This window comes from Marmota marmota, unplaced genomic scaffold (genome assembly GCF_001458135.2).
Source record: "Marmota marmota marmota unplaced genomic scaffold, marMar, whole genome shotgun sequence".
Lineage (NCBI taxonomy): Eukaryota > Metazoa > Chordata > Mammalia > Rodentia > Sciuridae > Marmota > Marmota marmota.
Genome location: NW_025999842.1, coordinates 3,562,518 through 3,580,014, shown reverse-complemented (window position 1 = coordinate 3,580,014; position 17,497 = coordinate 3,562,518). Strand labels below are relative to the sequence as shown.

The window sequence follows — 17,497 nt, the reverse complement described above, 5'->3', positions numbered from 1 at the left end:
TTCAGGTCTTCTCAGTGTCTATGACAAGCTTCCTATTCAGGCAATAGAATTTAGGAGCTTGGTGGAAATGGAAACATTTTTAACTACTGGACCAAAAGAGGTGGGTTCAATTTCAGTTCATCTCTCCTTAGAGTGATGTGGAAGCTGAAACAATACGGTCACTTACCGTATATTTCCAAAGGTTTCTTCTTTAGATAAATGTACCACAATATAGATGTGAGCTCTTTTTGACATACAGATGACTAAAGGCTCATGAAAACAAATGCAAATACAATTACATCACACTTAACATGCTTGTATTTATCACACACAAAATGAATATAGAAGATCATATGCCACTTACTTCTATGATGCCAGAAAGTAATCTTTTACTAATGAAAACCTTCATTAATAACAAAGAACTTTAGGTTTCATCTATGAAGCATTTATCAATTTTAAAATCCTACAGATGGTAGAGAGACTGCTGGTTTCATGGTTGGAAGCAAAAGACTTTAGACAAACTAGCAATCACTTAATCAGCCCAGTTATCCTCTCCCACTAACTCAAGGGACACACACATGTGCACAACACAGAATTCTGTCTTCTCAGTTTGTCCCTGAGGAAAAATAAATTCATTAACAGACAATAGAAAGCTAAATCTTAATTATAAAAGAAGCTTTTTAATAGAGGTAGCACAATCATGATGTTACAGATACTGTTGTTTTCAATAATTTACTAATGTTTCCTATTAATGAACAAATATTTTGTCCCAATTTCAAGTCATAAGAAGTAAAACAAAAAAAAAACGTCATTCAAAACGAATTTATAAGTACTTAGCATATATTTCTTCATATAGCATAAAGAACATTTCAAAATGAGACCTTTCCCCCACTTTTCATTTATTGAGGATATCTGTTCCAAAGGAAAAAGAGTTAACATTTAGCTTAGTCTTAGGAGAAATTATTTTAAAATGCTTTATGGATCCCTATCTAATTTTCCCCTTATTTCCAATTTTAAGAATGTCTTTTTAATTATGTATTGAACTGACCCCTACCTCCTGCCAATTTTAATTTTAGTGAATTGACCTATAAAAGTATCAGTAAGCCTACTGTTAACTATGAGAACCTTGGAGGAAATTAATAGCATCACCATGTCTTATGTCCCATGTTTCATGTCAAACCCATTCAATTGCACCATTTTGAAAATCATCAGTTAAAAAGTTAATTCATATATTTTTTAGGATGAAAAGGCAATGTAGGAAGAACAACCTCCCTTGCTACACACACACACACACACATCCACACCACTCATATAATAGAAGACTGAGTTTAAGATCAGTTTTCAAAAGTATTACAAATGTTCAGAACTTTCAAAAAATAAGGATTATCTTTGGTCAACTACTAGGGGGAAGATTTTCCTGTAAACAAACTCAACCCTTAACTTGTATCCACGATCACAAAGCACTTCTAGTTCTTGCTTGCCAGGATTGAGAGAGATTTCATAAGTGCAAACTACCCCAAATTATGCTCACTCTCTCCATGGTAAGAGTAGAATTACAGTTTTCCTGCAAAGATCCACATGTTTGCTGAGGCTAGCAAGGAGACAATTGCCAGGAAGGGAAAGGGAAGAAGGGTTCAGGGGGCAAGAAGGCGGGCAGGGCAGAGGAAAGAAAGGAGAAAGCATCATAGTTCTCTGGGTGGCAAAAGTATCTGAAATTAGTTCATGTCTCATTGTTGAACATAGGTTAGTCAGTGTCCTATTTCTGTAAAGTAGGTTACTCTTACGGCAATGAATAAATAATTTACTAAGTAAATTACTAGCTGACCATACAACTCAACTTTTCATCACATTAGAAGACTGCTTTATCAACATTTATGCAGTACTTCACTATTTTAATGTGCCTGAACTGTTTCTGGAACTGCCATATAAAGCTGGTTTTAATAAATGTATAGGATTATGTGACGTTGGAATATGATTCACAAAATATATTCAAGTTGGTCTGCTATGCACGTGTAGGTAGAAATCAGTGTATAGCATAAATTTAGTATAAGGTAATGCCATGCTTCAATTCCTTTAACTGCTAATATAGAGTTAACTACTGATATTAGAAATGAAGTCTAGCAGAACAAAGGAGAGAAATGGTGATAGCACATTCACAAGTACTAGCCATCTCGGGGAAAACTTGAGATAACCTGTGACTAATCCTCTACGCTCAACAATACAGGCACCTGAGTGCTTTATACTATCACTATTTGAAGCTGGGATTTTAAAATTGATCTGAAAAAGAAAATGCAGAACTATAGCTATTAAGAGAGCAAACTAATTTCATCAAAAGACAGAAAATAATCAGGGCTTTTAAAAAAACTAATGGCATGACTACAATTGCGGATGATACAAATGTGGATTTTGAAGTGTTAGTCACCCAAAGCATACTTTAGAACATAAATATTTGGACCTTTTTTAAAAATCGCCCTGAATCATACCATTTTCAGCTCATAATTTCAGTAAAGACAAATTAGATTCTTTGTGCCATCTAGAATAAAAAACTATCTGAAATAGTAAATATTAATTAGTCCTCTGAAGGATTAAATCAGAAAATCATGACTCTTCAAATGGATCAAGAAGTAAAAATAAAATTTCTTCTTTCACTTGAAAGAAAATAACCAAACATTCAACACTCCTCAATCAAATGTAAAATTTCACACATTTCTGCAAATTAAAATGACATCTTGAACATTTACATTAATATTGATAGATCTGAAAAATCAAAACAATTATAAACTAGATGACTTCTGCTTATAGCTTTCATTTGCCAGCTGTTTATATTTTGCAATAAGTACTGATTTTTACTTGTCTTAATTTTCACAAGTGTTTAAATTCAAATTGGGCAGAAAATTCACTAGCAGTATTTAATCTCTTTTAATGTTTGTTTTAAACTTAACCATGTTTCAGTGAGTGTGAACTCATTCATGAAATCGATGATGGACTTTACAATAAAACATAAACTCATCTGATCTATAAGTTTAATGATTCTAAATTACCATAATAAAATGAGCTTTCAACATCACAAATATAACTGCCTACCAAAAGGCATGACAAATTAACTGAGAAATTTAATTGTATCTTCAGGAGGCAGACCCAGCCTGTTGCTGATTGTTAATACAACGTTGATAAAATATGCCTGACATTTCCTGGAAAATTTATTATGCTTTGCTTTTGCCTAAAATGTTGTGCAAGATGGTCAAGAGGGTTGGCCAGTTGTTCACAGACATATTCTCTGCTCTCATTTACAAAATTTAAACTAACCTTATAGTAGCTTTGTTTAGTTTGGTTTGTTGCTAGAGATTTAACCCAGGTGTGCTTTACCACTGAGCTACATCCTCAGTCTTTTTATTTTTTGTTTAGAGATAGTATCTCCCTAAGTTGTATAGAACCTCACTAAATTGCTGAGGCTGGCCTTGAACTTGCAGTCCTCCTGCCTCAGACTCCCAAGTCACTGGGATTACAGGCATGTGCCACTCTACCTGGCATTGTAGTTTAAAATTTTTTAAAACAGGGATATATATTTTAAAATACAAGTATTTGTTTCACACCAAATAAGGAAATAAAATATTTTAAATCAACTATAGTTTTCTTTGGGGATACAACCAGATTTTCAAGGATCATAGTACCAAATGAAAACTACAACTCTTCAAGTACTAAAATACCATGTAATGGTTTCAAATCATAGAAACTGCTGTAACTTTTTAAAATAACAACAAAAAAAGGAATGCTTTTCTTCAGAGATCCTATTTTATAAATTGTCTATGAAACTTCATTGGTAAATATATAATAATATAATATAATAATAATAATAAATAATCTAAATATCCCAATACAATGCAACTTTCACTTTTTTATAATAAAAGCAATGAATCAAATACGTGTCGTGCAATGTGAAGGACATTAACCTGCAGAAGAACTAAATCTATGCATTGGGTCTTCATTGGTTTTACAACAATCTCACATCACAATTCTGAATAACCATCATCACCATAAATGGCAGTTCTCACAACTCAAATGCACATGATTAATCACGTCAGGATAAATTAAAATCGAATCTTTTAAAAATCACCTTTATGAGCACAATGGGCTTTTTAAATTGAAAACAACAAGCAAGAATTAAAAGGCTAACCATGTCATGTGGTTAAAAACATCTAATTACAATAAAGCTGTTAATTATTATAAAAGTGATTTATGTACATGGGAAATGAGAAAATAACTAAGAAGAAAACACAAACGAAAAAAAAGTATTTTCTTACTCTAAGTTTCTGTATGCCTAGATGTATGTCTATATCAATTAATATTATAGCCATGCAAATGTGAAAATGTTGTCAACTACTCTTTTAATGATTTTAATAAATCCCTAACACTCACTGTATAGCTAAGCCATAACTTACAAACATATCCTGTTATTGTCCTGAATATGTAGTTCTCAATATTCCTCCATCAAATAAACAGCACACAAGGAATTCACATTTTTGTGTGTAACTCCTAAGTGAGAATTGCTATAATTACTGAGTCAAGGTCTATACACTTTGAAAAGTCTTAATATACATTCCAAATCCACTTCCCTGGACAGGTGAATCAATTTCTACATTCACCCTGTACCATCTCAGCACAAAATATAAATCGTTTTTAAAGGGTGTCACTGTCATGGTTAGGAAATGATGCTGATATCTCATTTTACCCATATGTAAGTCTCTGACTTTATGTTGGGCATCTTCATTATAATGTGTCTAGGTGTGGATCTCTTATGATTTTGCACATTCGGCGTCCTGTAGGCTTCTAGGATTTGGGATTCTGTCTCATTCTTCAAGTCTGGGAAGTTTTCTGGTATTATTTCATTGAATAGATTGCTCATTCCTTTGGTTTGGAGCTCTGTACCTTCCTGTATCCCAATGACTCTTAAGTTTGGTCTCTTAATGTTATCCCATATTTCTTGGATGTTCTGCTCATGGTTTCTTAACAGTCTTGCTGAGCTGTCTATGTTCTTTTCCAGTTGAAATACTTTGTCTTCATTGTCTGATGTTCTATCTTCTAAGTGTTCTACTCTGCTGGTAGTATTCTCCATTGAGTTTTTAAGTTGGTTTATTGCTTCCTGCATTTCTAGGATTTCTGTTTGTTTGTTTTTTATAACCTCTATCTCCCTGTATAGTTGATCCTTTGCTTCCTGGATTTGTTTGCGTAATTCATTGTCGAAGTGATCTTTCATTGTCTGATTTTGCTGTTTAATGTCTTCCTTGATACTCCAGATCATCTGAAGCATGTATATCCTGAATTCTTTATCTGACATTCCATCTGCTGCAGCTGTTACCTCTTCTAAAGTTGAGTTGACCTGCATTGCTTGTGGTCCTTTCTTTCCTTGTCTTTTCATACTGCTTGCGTTTCTTTCTGCTTGGTGAAACTGTTGTGTTTTTGAAAATTTTTTCCCCCCTATATATTTATATTGCTCTTGTATAGTTGAAAAGTCTCCCTTGCAGGGTCGGGCGGCGGTCTGCCTACCTTGCAGGCGCGGGCGGGCATCCCTGTTTTCGACGGACCGCAGCTCATTCAGCCATAGAACAGGTAATTCCAGGCTGCCATTCGCCTGCGGCTTGCAGACAGATTACTCAGGCCCAAGTCTCTGACTTTAAATAGAAACTCTATTAATTTCCTTAATGACATTTAAGAACACTTAATAGAGTACACATGCTATGTTCTGCCATGTGTTCTAACACGTTCCCAGTTGTCACTCTCCTTCTAATTGTGTTATTTTTTTTTTGCCATATGAAATGTTTTAATTTTATACAAATATATTGACCTGTGACAATATGATTAAACCTACTACTTTTAAATATTTTGCTGAAATACTTCTTACCCATCCTAATATATTTTATTGTCTACATTTTTCTTTTAGGTTTTGTGGCTTTCCTTTCTTTTTTAAAGCTCATTTAGAGTTTATTAGAGAAATGGGAAAACGGGGGCAGATTTGAGAGAGACTGAAAGTCCTCCTAGTGGCTGGGCAAGAAGAGCTGATGAGAAAAAGAAGCTTAGGAGGTTTCCAGGGAGTGCTTCAAATTGAGACTGGCATTCTTCACTGAGAAAACTGCATTAAGAGGTTGAGCCTATTTCCAACTACAGTAGACCCTCCTGATCTGCAAGAATATGTTCTAAATCTCCAGTAGATGCCTAAAACCACAAATAGTATCAAAGCCTGGAGGTGTGGACCATTGGTAGAGCACTTGCCTAGCATGCAGGAAGCCCTGGGTTCAATTCCCAGTACTGTTTTTTCCTACGTATATGTACTTAAAATAAATCGATGAATTATAAATTACTTAAAAGTTTTGCACAATAAGAGACTGAAGACAATAATAATAAAACAAATAGGGGTGAGGGGTTGCAGGGGAAGGGAGGGGGCATGGAGTTTTAAATGATGGTGGAATGTGATGATCATTATTATCCAAAGTACATGTATGAAGACATGAATTGGTGTGAATATACTGTGTATACAACCATAGATATGAAAAAATTGTGCTCTATATGTGTAATAAGAACTGTAATACATTCTGCTGTCATATATAAATAAAAAATTTTAAAAAAAACCACAAAATTTAAAAAATGATAAAACAAAAGAATTCTAATATCAAATATCTAATAAAATTCCCAATATCAATAATCTAAAGCTTCGCGTCCATTATTATGTAAAAATAAGGCTTAATTAAATATAAGCACTATGATACCAGGAGAGGTGGCTTGATTGATAACAGAGAGGGCTAAGGACAGTTGATTTGATAACAGAGAGGGCTACTGACTAACAAATGGATAAATAGCATGTACAGTATAGGTAGGTACATAGGACAAAGGTTTGATTCACAGCCCAGGACAGATTTCATCACGCTATTCAGAATGGCCTGCACTATAAACGTTATGAATTGTTTCCTTCTGGAATTTTCCACTTAATATTTTCAGGCTGTAGTTAGCAATGGTAACAAACTATGGAAAGTGAAACCATAGGTAAGGGAAGTGACTGTACTTTATTTCTCTCCTTTCCTTAAAAGTCAAGTTAAAAGAGTAGTCTATAGACTACTATAGACTTCAAGCCTTTACTTACTCCTCTGTTTTCATCAGTTACCAATGTCTTCGAGTTGTACATTCAAGGTACAACTATCAGTCCTTAGGAGACAAACTCTGGAAGCATGTAACACCTTTGACTAGGTACTCCATGGTGAAATTGTTCCCGTTTCTCTTTTGTAATGGCATCTCCCGGTTCCTTCCATCTTATCCTCTTTCATGGTTCTTCTTCTTCTTCTTCCTTTTTTTTTCTCTCTCTTAAATGTTAATATACTACTTCTTCAGAAACTCTCTTCTTTCTGCATAATCACATCTATACTCACTCATCACCAGGAAATAATAAATCCTTAATCGTTTCTTATACTTTAGAGGCTCTACTGAGCTTCAGTGATGGGTTTTCATCCATATATCAAATTCTACAGTTTCATAGATAGGCTTAAACCTTTTTTTCACTGATATTTACCATTTCGGTGAAACCACACTGCCATTAAGAAACCATCCAGCGAGGTTCTGTGGCACACGCTTACTATAATCCCAGGTACTCAGGAAGTGGAGGCAGGAGGATCACAAGTCACAGGAGCCTCAACAACTCAGTGAGACCCTGCCTCAAAATAAAAGGGCTAGTGAAGTATTTCAGCGGAGAGTGCTTGCCTAGCATACATGGTACCCTGGGTTCAATCCCCAATACAGGAGAAAAAAGAAAGAGAGAGCATTCAACCAAGGAACCAAGGTGTGCCTTATTCTTGACTCCCATCTGCCCATCCACCATCCTCCTTCAGTTTCTGGCCCATTCCCATCTAATCAGTCAACAACAATCTTTCCTTCGGATTCTCTTTCCTGCTCTCTAAAATTCATCTTTCTTGCCAACCCTACTCCTATGTCCTTGGTTATAAAGTCTAGATTACTCAGATAGCTTTTTGATGACTCTCCATTGCTTCCTTCCCCAATGAATCCTCAACGCAACTGCCAAAGAGTTTTCCAAATTTGTAAATCCATCTTTACACATGTCCTGCTTAAAGTCCTTTAATTATATACCTTTGCTTTAAGTAAGGATAATAACTATGACCATTATTTTTCGAGTTCTTACTACTTCCTTTTTGTCAGGAACTCTGTAAAGTATGTTTTTTAATTATCTATGTTTTAGTTATAGGTGGACACAATATCTTTATTTTATTTGTACGTGGTACTGAGGATCAAACCCAGTGCCTCATGCATGGTAGGCGAGTGCTCTACTTCTGAGCCACAACCCCAACCCTGTAAAGTATATTTTGAAAAAAATTGGAATTTATATCCACGGGAGCTGGTTCTACTCAGTCATCACTATTTCCACCAAATAAAACAAATTCTTTAACATTACATTTAAGATTCTTCAGAATCTAATTCTTACCTACTTCTCAATTCTTACCCCATGCTACAGCCATGCATGCTATTCTTCAACTATTCTAAAACCAGGGTGAACACTGGAAAAGCAAATACTTCATGAGCCCCCTGACTCATATTATTCCCTCTACTTAAAATACCCACCCATCTTTCTTCACTCTCAGGGTCAGATTCATCCTCCAAGAGTAAACTTAGGGGTCGAGGGATTTTGCTCAGCGTAGAATGCTTGCTTAGCATGCATGAGTACATGGGTTTAATCCTCAGTACCGCAAAAAGAGAAGAAGAGAAAGGGAGAAAAAAGTAGTTATTTTTAAAAAATGGATTTTAAATAATAGCACTACAAAAAAGATAAGTATGTGAGATGATAAATATGTTAGCTGGATATCATCATTCTACTATATATATGTCAAAACGTTCACACTGTACCCCATAAATGTCTATATTATTTATTAGAAATAAAATTTTAAATTAAAAAAATGCCTTAGAGTTAACTTAGCTGTTGCAATTGGGTTAGTCAATTGATTATTTTATAATCCTACAGTCCTCTAAATTCTGTGTCCTAGAATGTTCCATACTACAATTATCTGTTTATTATTTATTTTTTTCTAATAAATTCTAAGTGTCTAAAATAATAACTCCATTTCTTAGTTTGATGCCAATATCAAGGCTGTGCCCAAAGTACTCAAAAGGGATGGTCATAAGAATGAATTATCATTCAGGAAATAGCCAGTTGGCCAGTGTGATCAGCACATTGGAATCATAAGAGGATGTAAGAAATAACACTGGAAACATTGGTTTGAGTTGATCAGGATCTTGGACGCTGCCACAAAGGTCCTGTTGCTGTAGTCAGAGAAGATCCACTGGAAGATTTCAAAGAGGACAATTTTTTATGTGTGTTTTTTTTTTTTTTTAAATGGATAGAAATGTAATGAGAGGTAAGAGGATGGAGACAAGAGCAGTAAAGAGATAGTTAAAAAGGTCCAGAAAGAGCTACAGAGAAATATATCATTTTGTCGCAAGCTGAGTTCCAAAACTTGACAAATACACTGTTTCCTGATTAAATCCTTCCAAATAAATCTTTTTTAAAAATATACAATTTTTTTAATACCACCAAAATTAGCAAGAAATTAGAATTTTCAATCTAAAGCTCAACAGCAGATTAAACTGGAAAGTTTCAAATAGGAAGAAAGAATGGCCCAAGCAAATGGCTGAGACTGCCCAGAAAAGAATGGGGACATGGAGAGGCTTGTGGTAGAAACTTGGTCCCTCTTACACTAACAAGTAAAGACAAAAGACTCAAGAAGGAGATCAGGAAAGAGAGGAAAACCAAGAGTAGACCACAGGTTTAATGACAAACAGTCGTGAAGTAGCCCCATCCACAACACATGCCTAGAGGGATCTAGACTGGTTCCTATCGGTGGCCACAGAAGCTGTTCACAGAATACTCAACAAGCTGCAGGGCAAAACCACATTTTAAAAAGGCCCTCCTGCATCTGAACACAGTTTCTCTGCTTTCCTGATGCTCTGGCTCCACCTTTTAGCACAGAAGTTTACTTCTCCTGATTGTTTTATCTGCGGCTGTTGGAAAATGTTTTCATCACTGCTAATTTTTTTTTTAATTAAGAGCACACAGTTGCAGTAAAATTTTCATCAAATTACTGCTATTCCCCCAGTTTGCTCTCCAAACTCTTCATTTATCAACACAGTGATCTTAAATGTTTTCACAATGGTAAAGACTCCAGACCGTTTAGGACCTTTTCTCCTCTTCTTCAAATTGATGTATTTAAGTACAGTACCTATACATTTGGTAGTAATAAGTTTATAAGAAAAAAAAATTCCTTTGAATAAAAATTTCTAACATGAACAGTGAGAAAAGCAAAATTCCTTTCATTGAAAGTTATGAAACTTTCCTTTTATGTAATGATTCATGTAGGACCAATAAAAATCCCTTCAAGCTATCAGAATCTGATTACCTTAAGAAATATATGTTGGTATGCACAATTTTTGAATCCTTATTCTCAGAAAAGAGACCGCACAGAAAGGATAAAACAATGGTATGGAAACTTACCATCCTCTCCAACTGGACTCTTTATTGCAGACTTATTGCTTCCATGTGTTTAAAAAAAGGCAAACCTTTAAGCCAACCACAATCCCTAAAATCTTTGGCACTCTTATTAAGAACTGAATCCAGAAGAAAAATAAATAAGCTATTTTTTATTATCACACGATTATTATCAGAGTCAAGCTTATTTTATCATTACAGGAATGCATCAAAAATTAATAATAAAGGTTGGTTTCTTCAATGCCTAAAGAAATTAGGCTACTTAAAGCTGCAAAAAATACTACAGATTATTTGGTCTTAGCATTTAAATAAATAATGCCTGTGTTGAACACTGCATTCTAGAATATATAATATAAATTAGTTTGAGGGAATATTAAAATTAATGAGGTTGATGCTTCCTTTGTACAGGAAAGACATTTTTTAAAAAACTCTGTGGTTGCATAAAGCTGAGGAAGACAAGCATCACATAAAATTAATTTACGTAATTATCTGAAATAAAGAAAACTTGGCTCGACCTACACAATGACAAGGTAAGTGAATTACCTACACATTGTTGTCTTTGCACTTTTCCACAAATCAGGGTGCACAAGGCACACCTTCAAGAAGGACTTCAACTTTCTCTATGTGTTACAAGAAAGAAAAGAAGGAAAAAGTTCCCTCAATCCAAAGTGAGAACAGATGGGAATGTAAAATTAGATGGGAAGAGACAGTGAAGCTTTGGATGACCGACCAAGAAATCTTTCCCAGAGGGGGGCCAAATATACCAGACTTCAGCTTGTTCTGTCTCCCAGACTAAGCCCAATAGAAATGGAAATCAGTCTTAGATTAATTGCCCTGTTTTTTATTTTCGTAAGCATTCATTTCCATAGAGAGACAAAGTTGAAGAGAAACTGTTAACAAATATACTTAAAATTCTGTCTTATCAATAAAGTCTAGTTGGTTTTGTGAGTTTACCTTACTTATGCTAAGATAGTTAACAATTTTTTAATAATAAAATAAACAATTTTTTTTAATAATAAAATAAAAAAACTAGGGCTGGAGTGGTAGCTCAGTGGTAGAGCAATTGCCTAGCATACGTGAGGCACTGGGTTTGATCTTCAGCACCACATAAAAATAAATAAATAAAATAAAAGCATTGTGTACATCTACAACTAAAAAATATTTTAAAAAAGAAAGAAAGAAAGAACTATATGAAAAAGAAGCTACAGTATGAAGAAACTTAAGATGTGGACACAGCACTCCTTGTCTGATGGAAGAGCCATCTGCTGTCAATTAAAGAGTTATGTAAATAAATTATGACTACATTTTATATTCATTCTTTTCATATTTTATCTGTATTGCTAAAAATAATCTATAATAGTAACGCTAATAACAAAATAACACTATAAAAAATGTTCCTTTGATATTTAATTTTAGGTAGCACTTTGTAAATTTTCTATCTAAAAATACCAATTGTAAACTCAAATAGATATTCTCTGTAGGGCTGCATTCCCTGAAATATTTTTTAAATGTGGGCAGAGACTTAAATTTCGAATGAAACAATATTTTGGATTTTCAGGCATTCTCAAACATTAATGTATTTTTTAAAAAGTAATTCTATCATTAATAATCGTTCTTTTCAAAGGTCATTTTAAGAGCAACTTTGCAGGATTAACCAGGGGTTTTTGAAAAACTATCAGATTTCTTTCACAAAATAGTGCCTGTGGAGCAAAACAAAACAAAAAAACAATCTTTTTTACTCATGTTCACATAAAATTTAGACTCATTGGTATAATAAGAATATCTCAACATTTTAATCCACCATACTCAAATTTATATATCATTCTCATCCATCATTTTAAGCTCCTTTTCCAAGACAACAATACACATTCTCTGTGTACATTTTTCCTGCCATCTCAGAGAGTTAGCTTTCAATATATTAGCCCTGTTTTATCTTTTCTAATCTTACCAGTTATATATGACCAAAAGAAATACAGAAATATCCATCATTCCAAGTGGTGACAGCAACTGCACCTCACACTTAAGTGACTTCAGTTTAAACAATCCTAGGCACTGGTAATTTGATACAAGTGTTATAATACAGAACAAGGCCATGGAGAAGATGCTGCATATAGTACATTGCATATAGTTGAGTATGTGCATTAAACAATTACTGAAAAGTAGATTTCACTATTCAGATCACTCAAAATTATATAGAAACATTACTAAAAAAGAATTAAAATTTTTTCAAATGATTATTTTTTTTAAATTATCCTTATCAACAAATAAAAGTCACAAAAGGCACACGTATCAGGCTCACTAAGATGTATTAAAATTCATTTCCTACACTCTATTTGTACAAATAAAATCTGAATTAAACAAAAACAACTGTGTACATTTTCAAATTCATCCGCATATTAATAAATCAAAATTCTAATTACCCAAAATATTAAATGCAGATCTCTCTACAAATGTTACAGTATTGCCTAATTCATTTTCTGGTTCACTGGTTGAGTAATTTTACCATGGAAAGTACTGCACTTTATAATGAATCCAAAATTTCTATCTTCCTCTTGGGGGACAGTGGACTTTGAATAAAGAATGCATATGCACACACTTAATGTTCACTCAGGATTCCTGTACTACTTCCAGATCTTCCCTGTCTTTATAAAAACGGGTAAGTCACAAGCACTCTGGATGATAAACACTTATCTGTAAAAGGAATACGGCGAGTTTAGATCAGTATCTTTCCAACTACAGACTGTGGACATCTGAGGATTTCTTGGGGGTCTAAGAGGATTGCAAAATGCCGTGACATAGCATCTTTGTATGGTATAAATACAGTTATATTCTGGATAATCTCACTGACAACCCCCAATATTGTCACTAGTTTCAATATATAATTTTGATATTTTATTTATGATTTTTGGTGTTAGCTGACTATGTTTAAACTCAATACACTGTTTCTCAAACAGGGATTCACTGATATATTCTTGGGGCTTGAGAGACATTTTTCCATAAACATGAGTCTACATATTATTCAAAACCAAGAGACACTAGATTAGATCATCATTCAAATCCTTTACAGTCTGAAAAATATATTATAGTCTATGGCAGCCTACCAATAATTTATGGAGATCAAATTTTAAAAGCATACTTAGAGAAAGCAAACTTCACGAGAGAAGTTATAATTTCTAATTCTAACTGTGTCCTCCTGGTTTTCCCTATACAATTATATGCAAATGAAACTTTAAATATAACAATAAGCAGTCAATGGCCAAAATCAAGCAGGGGGGTCAAAGTTTCTATTAGCAACCATCATTATGATTTTAAATGGTTCAATACACCACATCTTAACTAAGAGTCAGAAAATCTCGTTTCTTTTTCCAGTTTTGCCTCTGGCTTGAAATAACATCTTGGTATTATAGTGATTTCATTCTTGCAACTCTCATTTTTTACAAATTCAGTATATAATGCTACTCAATGAATAAAGTATACATAAATACCAGTTACCTGTGGCATTTCAATAATATTAATTAGATAAACAGAAAAACACATATCTACAATACACAAACGTTTGCTTTTCTTAATTTTTTCAGTGACTCTATATACTACAAAAGTAACAGTAAAATTTTTTGATTGAATGCAATTGTAGATAATTTTGAATTAGCTTTGGAAACATTTAGGCTTAAATTTGCTTAATCTAATTTAAAAATAAATATAATTGTATAATCAGCACTTAAAATATTTTACTGGTAAAAATCATTGTTAAAATCTTACAAATAAATTCTTACCATTATTTGACTACCATAATCTCATATCAAGTTATTAATCCACACACTCTTAAAGGAATTCTCTACTTGTATCTTAAAAATTAAAACATGTTAAAACCAGTAAAGAGAAGTAAAATATTTACAAGCTGTAAGAAATTCTGAATTTAAAATGCATGTACTTCACATTGAAAATAATGTTTTTAGTTTAAAAAATCAGGAAAAATAAAACTCCTTTAAATTATGTTATGCATATCTATGATACAAATGTGAATAAAAGTTTTAAGTAAAAATCCTTCAAAGAGGTATATAGGGTATTTTTTCTGATATGTTAAGGGAACATTTAAAAAAGGAATAAATTTTAAACCATTTCTAAAGCATTGCTGATAACAAAACAATTTAATTATTAAACTAATAAATTATTTCATAGTTATTTACTGAAATTTAAATTATTGATTTCTGGTGTATTCACTTTTGGAAGGTGAAGGCTAAGAAAATCTAAGATCAATTTCACAATCAACCCATTTCATAACAACCTTAAGCTTTATTAAAAGAGGATTATTGGTTTGAAATTTAAAAGATTTTTCTTTACTTATTAACCCAGCAAATGTAATATTATTAAACTCATTTCAAAGTTTCTTCTTCCCATAAAGGATTTCTCCTTTTTATTTTTAAATTTAAATCTATAAGATGTAATTATACCATTAACTAAAGTACAGAACAGTAAGAATGAAAAATGTACACTTCTAAAAAGTGCACGTTTTTATATACTATGATAAGTAGTTCCTTTCCTTCTGGAATAAAGCACATACCACTGCACAAATGTTAAAATCAGTGCCAACAAGTTACTACCTGAACTGTAGAGCTGATCTCTGACGCAAAGCCGCCTGTCAAGGGAGCCTCATGACTGATTAGCAGCCGCCCTGTTTTGATCACAGACTGAAAGAGAAAAGGAAAACCTGATGTTGAAGCAAATACATATTTAAAATATATAATGGTAGTTTTAATTCAGTAACAAGATTAAATTTAAATTCAGTAAATAATATAAAATCAGTCAGTCAATTTTGTCTCTAATTTAAAGTTACAACTCCCTTTTGACTGGATAATCTTCAGATTTTTGTACTGTTAAAAAATTTTTCAATATAGCTTATAATCCTAGTACAAAAAAATTGAGATTTTTAAATGTATATAGTATGCACTTTAAAATACATGTCTATTATAGGATATTTTGTGTTATAAGTACAATAACTATTCCAGGTTTTCATATCTTAGTATCAATTATTTTTCTTCACATGACCTTAAGAATAATAGGAATATGTGGTGGCATATATTTGCATATAAATAACAAGAGTGTTGGGATATATTATATGGATAAGCAAAACGCGAAAATAGCATAAAAAACTTGGAGCAAAGGAAAAAGTCTAATAAGATATTTATGAAAACAGCAATAAGAAATTACTACAAAAGTAAAAAGGTTTGACTCTCTTCATTAACGTGCAATAAAATCTGCTTAATGGCCACAGTTCCAATTAACATGAAAAAAGTCCACAGTTCCAATGTAACATAAAAAAGGTCACAAAAAATAAGGTTATATTCTTAGTTGTTCAGTGTGGTTACTCACACTGTGCACGATATACTCTGTACAATAATAAATCAAAAAGTATAGCTATGATATCACCAGCAGCATGCTAGCTGTGTTGTGAGGGAAACTATTAACACCAACAGAAAGTTACTGCTTAAAATACACTGAACAATTACCATATTACCACAGAGAAGTGGTGATTTTATCTCTAGACTTCAGACAATTTGTTATCACCTTTTTAAAAATCACTGCTATTATTTTGTGAATGTGAAATGAAATCTTCCAAGCAAAACTGTGTGTCTAAAATAAAAGATTTCATTCATTCTAGGCAATTATAGTTTTGAAGTTAGAATATGCAACAGTTTCAACCAGCAGATGTTAAACCCCAAGATATGGCCAATAGCCATGACAAAAATAAGTTACCGTGTCTACTAAGTAAATAGTGACTGAGGAGCATAAAATTTTATGAACACCTTAATGAATATCACCCCACGTCCAATGAAATACTAACCTTGGAGTATGGGTATTTAGCTTTTTATGACTGAATAATTATCCCATTTGCAAAAGTCACAAATTAAATCTTAACATACGGACTTGGAAAGAAATACTTCACATCAAGAAAAAAAATGTGTCTTCAAAGCATTGTCTGAAAGATGTTCTGCTTTTAAGATTAATCAATTTTAAAACAACAGATTTGACAATCAACTTTATTAAAGTTCTGAAACTGAGAACTCTGCCAACATAAAAGGATGACGTGGCTAACATCCATCAAAATGTTACATCTTAAATTTCTTGCAGGTAGAAATAAAAAACTTCTATAAAAATGCAGCTCTTACCCTAAAAGCCCACACAATGAACTGGTCCTTTTTACCTAAGCTCAGGCAAATCCGAGATCAAATGACAACATTTAGAAAGACTCCTGAACATCAACAAGCAATCAGAACAGATGGCCTACTTCCCACAGCCTCTAGAGTGAAGCTAAGCATAGATGCCCCAGGACAACAGCTTCCTGAGTTTGGGATTCATGCAACATGACATAAGTACATAGATGGTATCTGGGACCTGAGTATCCTTCAGCAGGGAAATGGCTAAGGAGACTGGAGACCAAGACACATCAAAGCAGTGGAGTATTATGTGGTCATGAAAAAGAGTGAGGATGTGGAGAGATGCCCCTAATTAATAAGTCAACTGGTAAAATGAGAAGTTACAGGACAACATAATCTCATTTTTGTAAAAAAAAAAATCACAACAATGGAGACACTAAGAAACACATCTTTTCAACATGTATACTGAGCCTACATGTATAAATATCTACAACATTTCATTCCAAATTATTCAAAATGGTATCTACTGAGGAATGATAGTGGCAGATGAGTGCAAAAGAGCCATTTCACTTTTTACTTTATGTATTTTTAGGTTATCAAAAGTATTCTCAGTAAGTATAAATTTTTTTTTTTTAAATTTTTTATTGTGGGTTGTTCAAAACATTACAAATTTCTTGACATATCATATTCCACACTTTGATTCAAGTGGGTTATGAACTCCCACCTTCACCCCATACACAGATTGCAGAATCACATCAGTTACACATCCATTGATTTACAAATTGCCATCCTAGTGTCTGTTGTGCTCCGCTGCCTTTCCCATCCTCCA

The 17,497-nt window shown here is 33.2% G+C and overlaps 1 protein-coding gene across 2 annotated transcripts in view; it reads right to left on the bottom strand.

Annotated features, from left to right (window-relative positions):
* Nucleotides 1–17,497, bottom strand: part of Bckdhb (branched chain keto acid dehydrogenase E1 subunit beta) — a 191,474-nt gene that overhangs the window by 41,507 nt on the left and 132,470 nt on the right. For both annotated transcript variants that reach the window (XM_015498944.2, XM_048801570.1), the window contains one exon: nt 15,115–15,201. In XM_015498944.2, the coding sequence (XP_015354430.1) occupies nt 15,115–15,201 (87 nt within the window). The remainder of the gene's footprint in view (nt 1–15,114; nt 15,202–17,497) is intronic.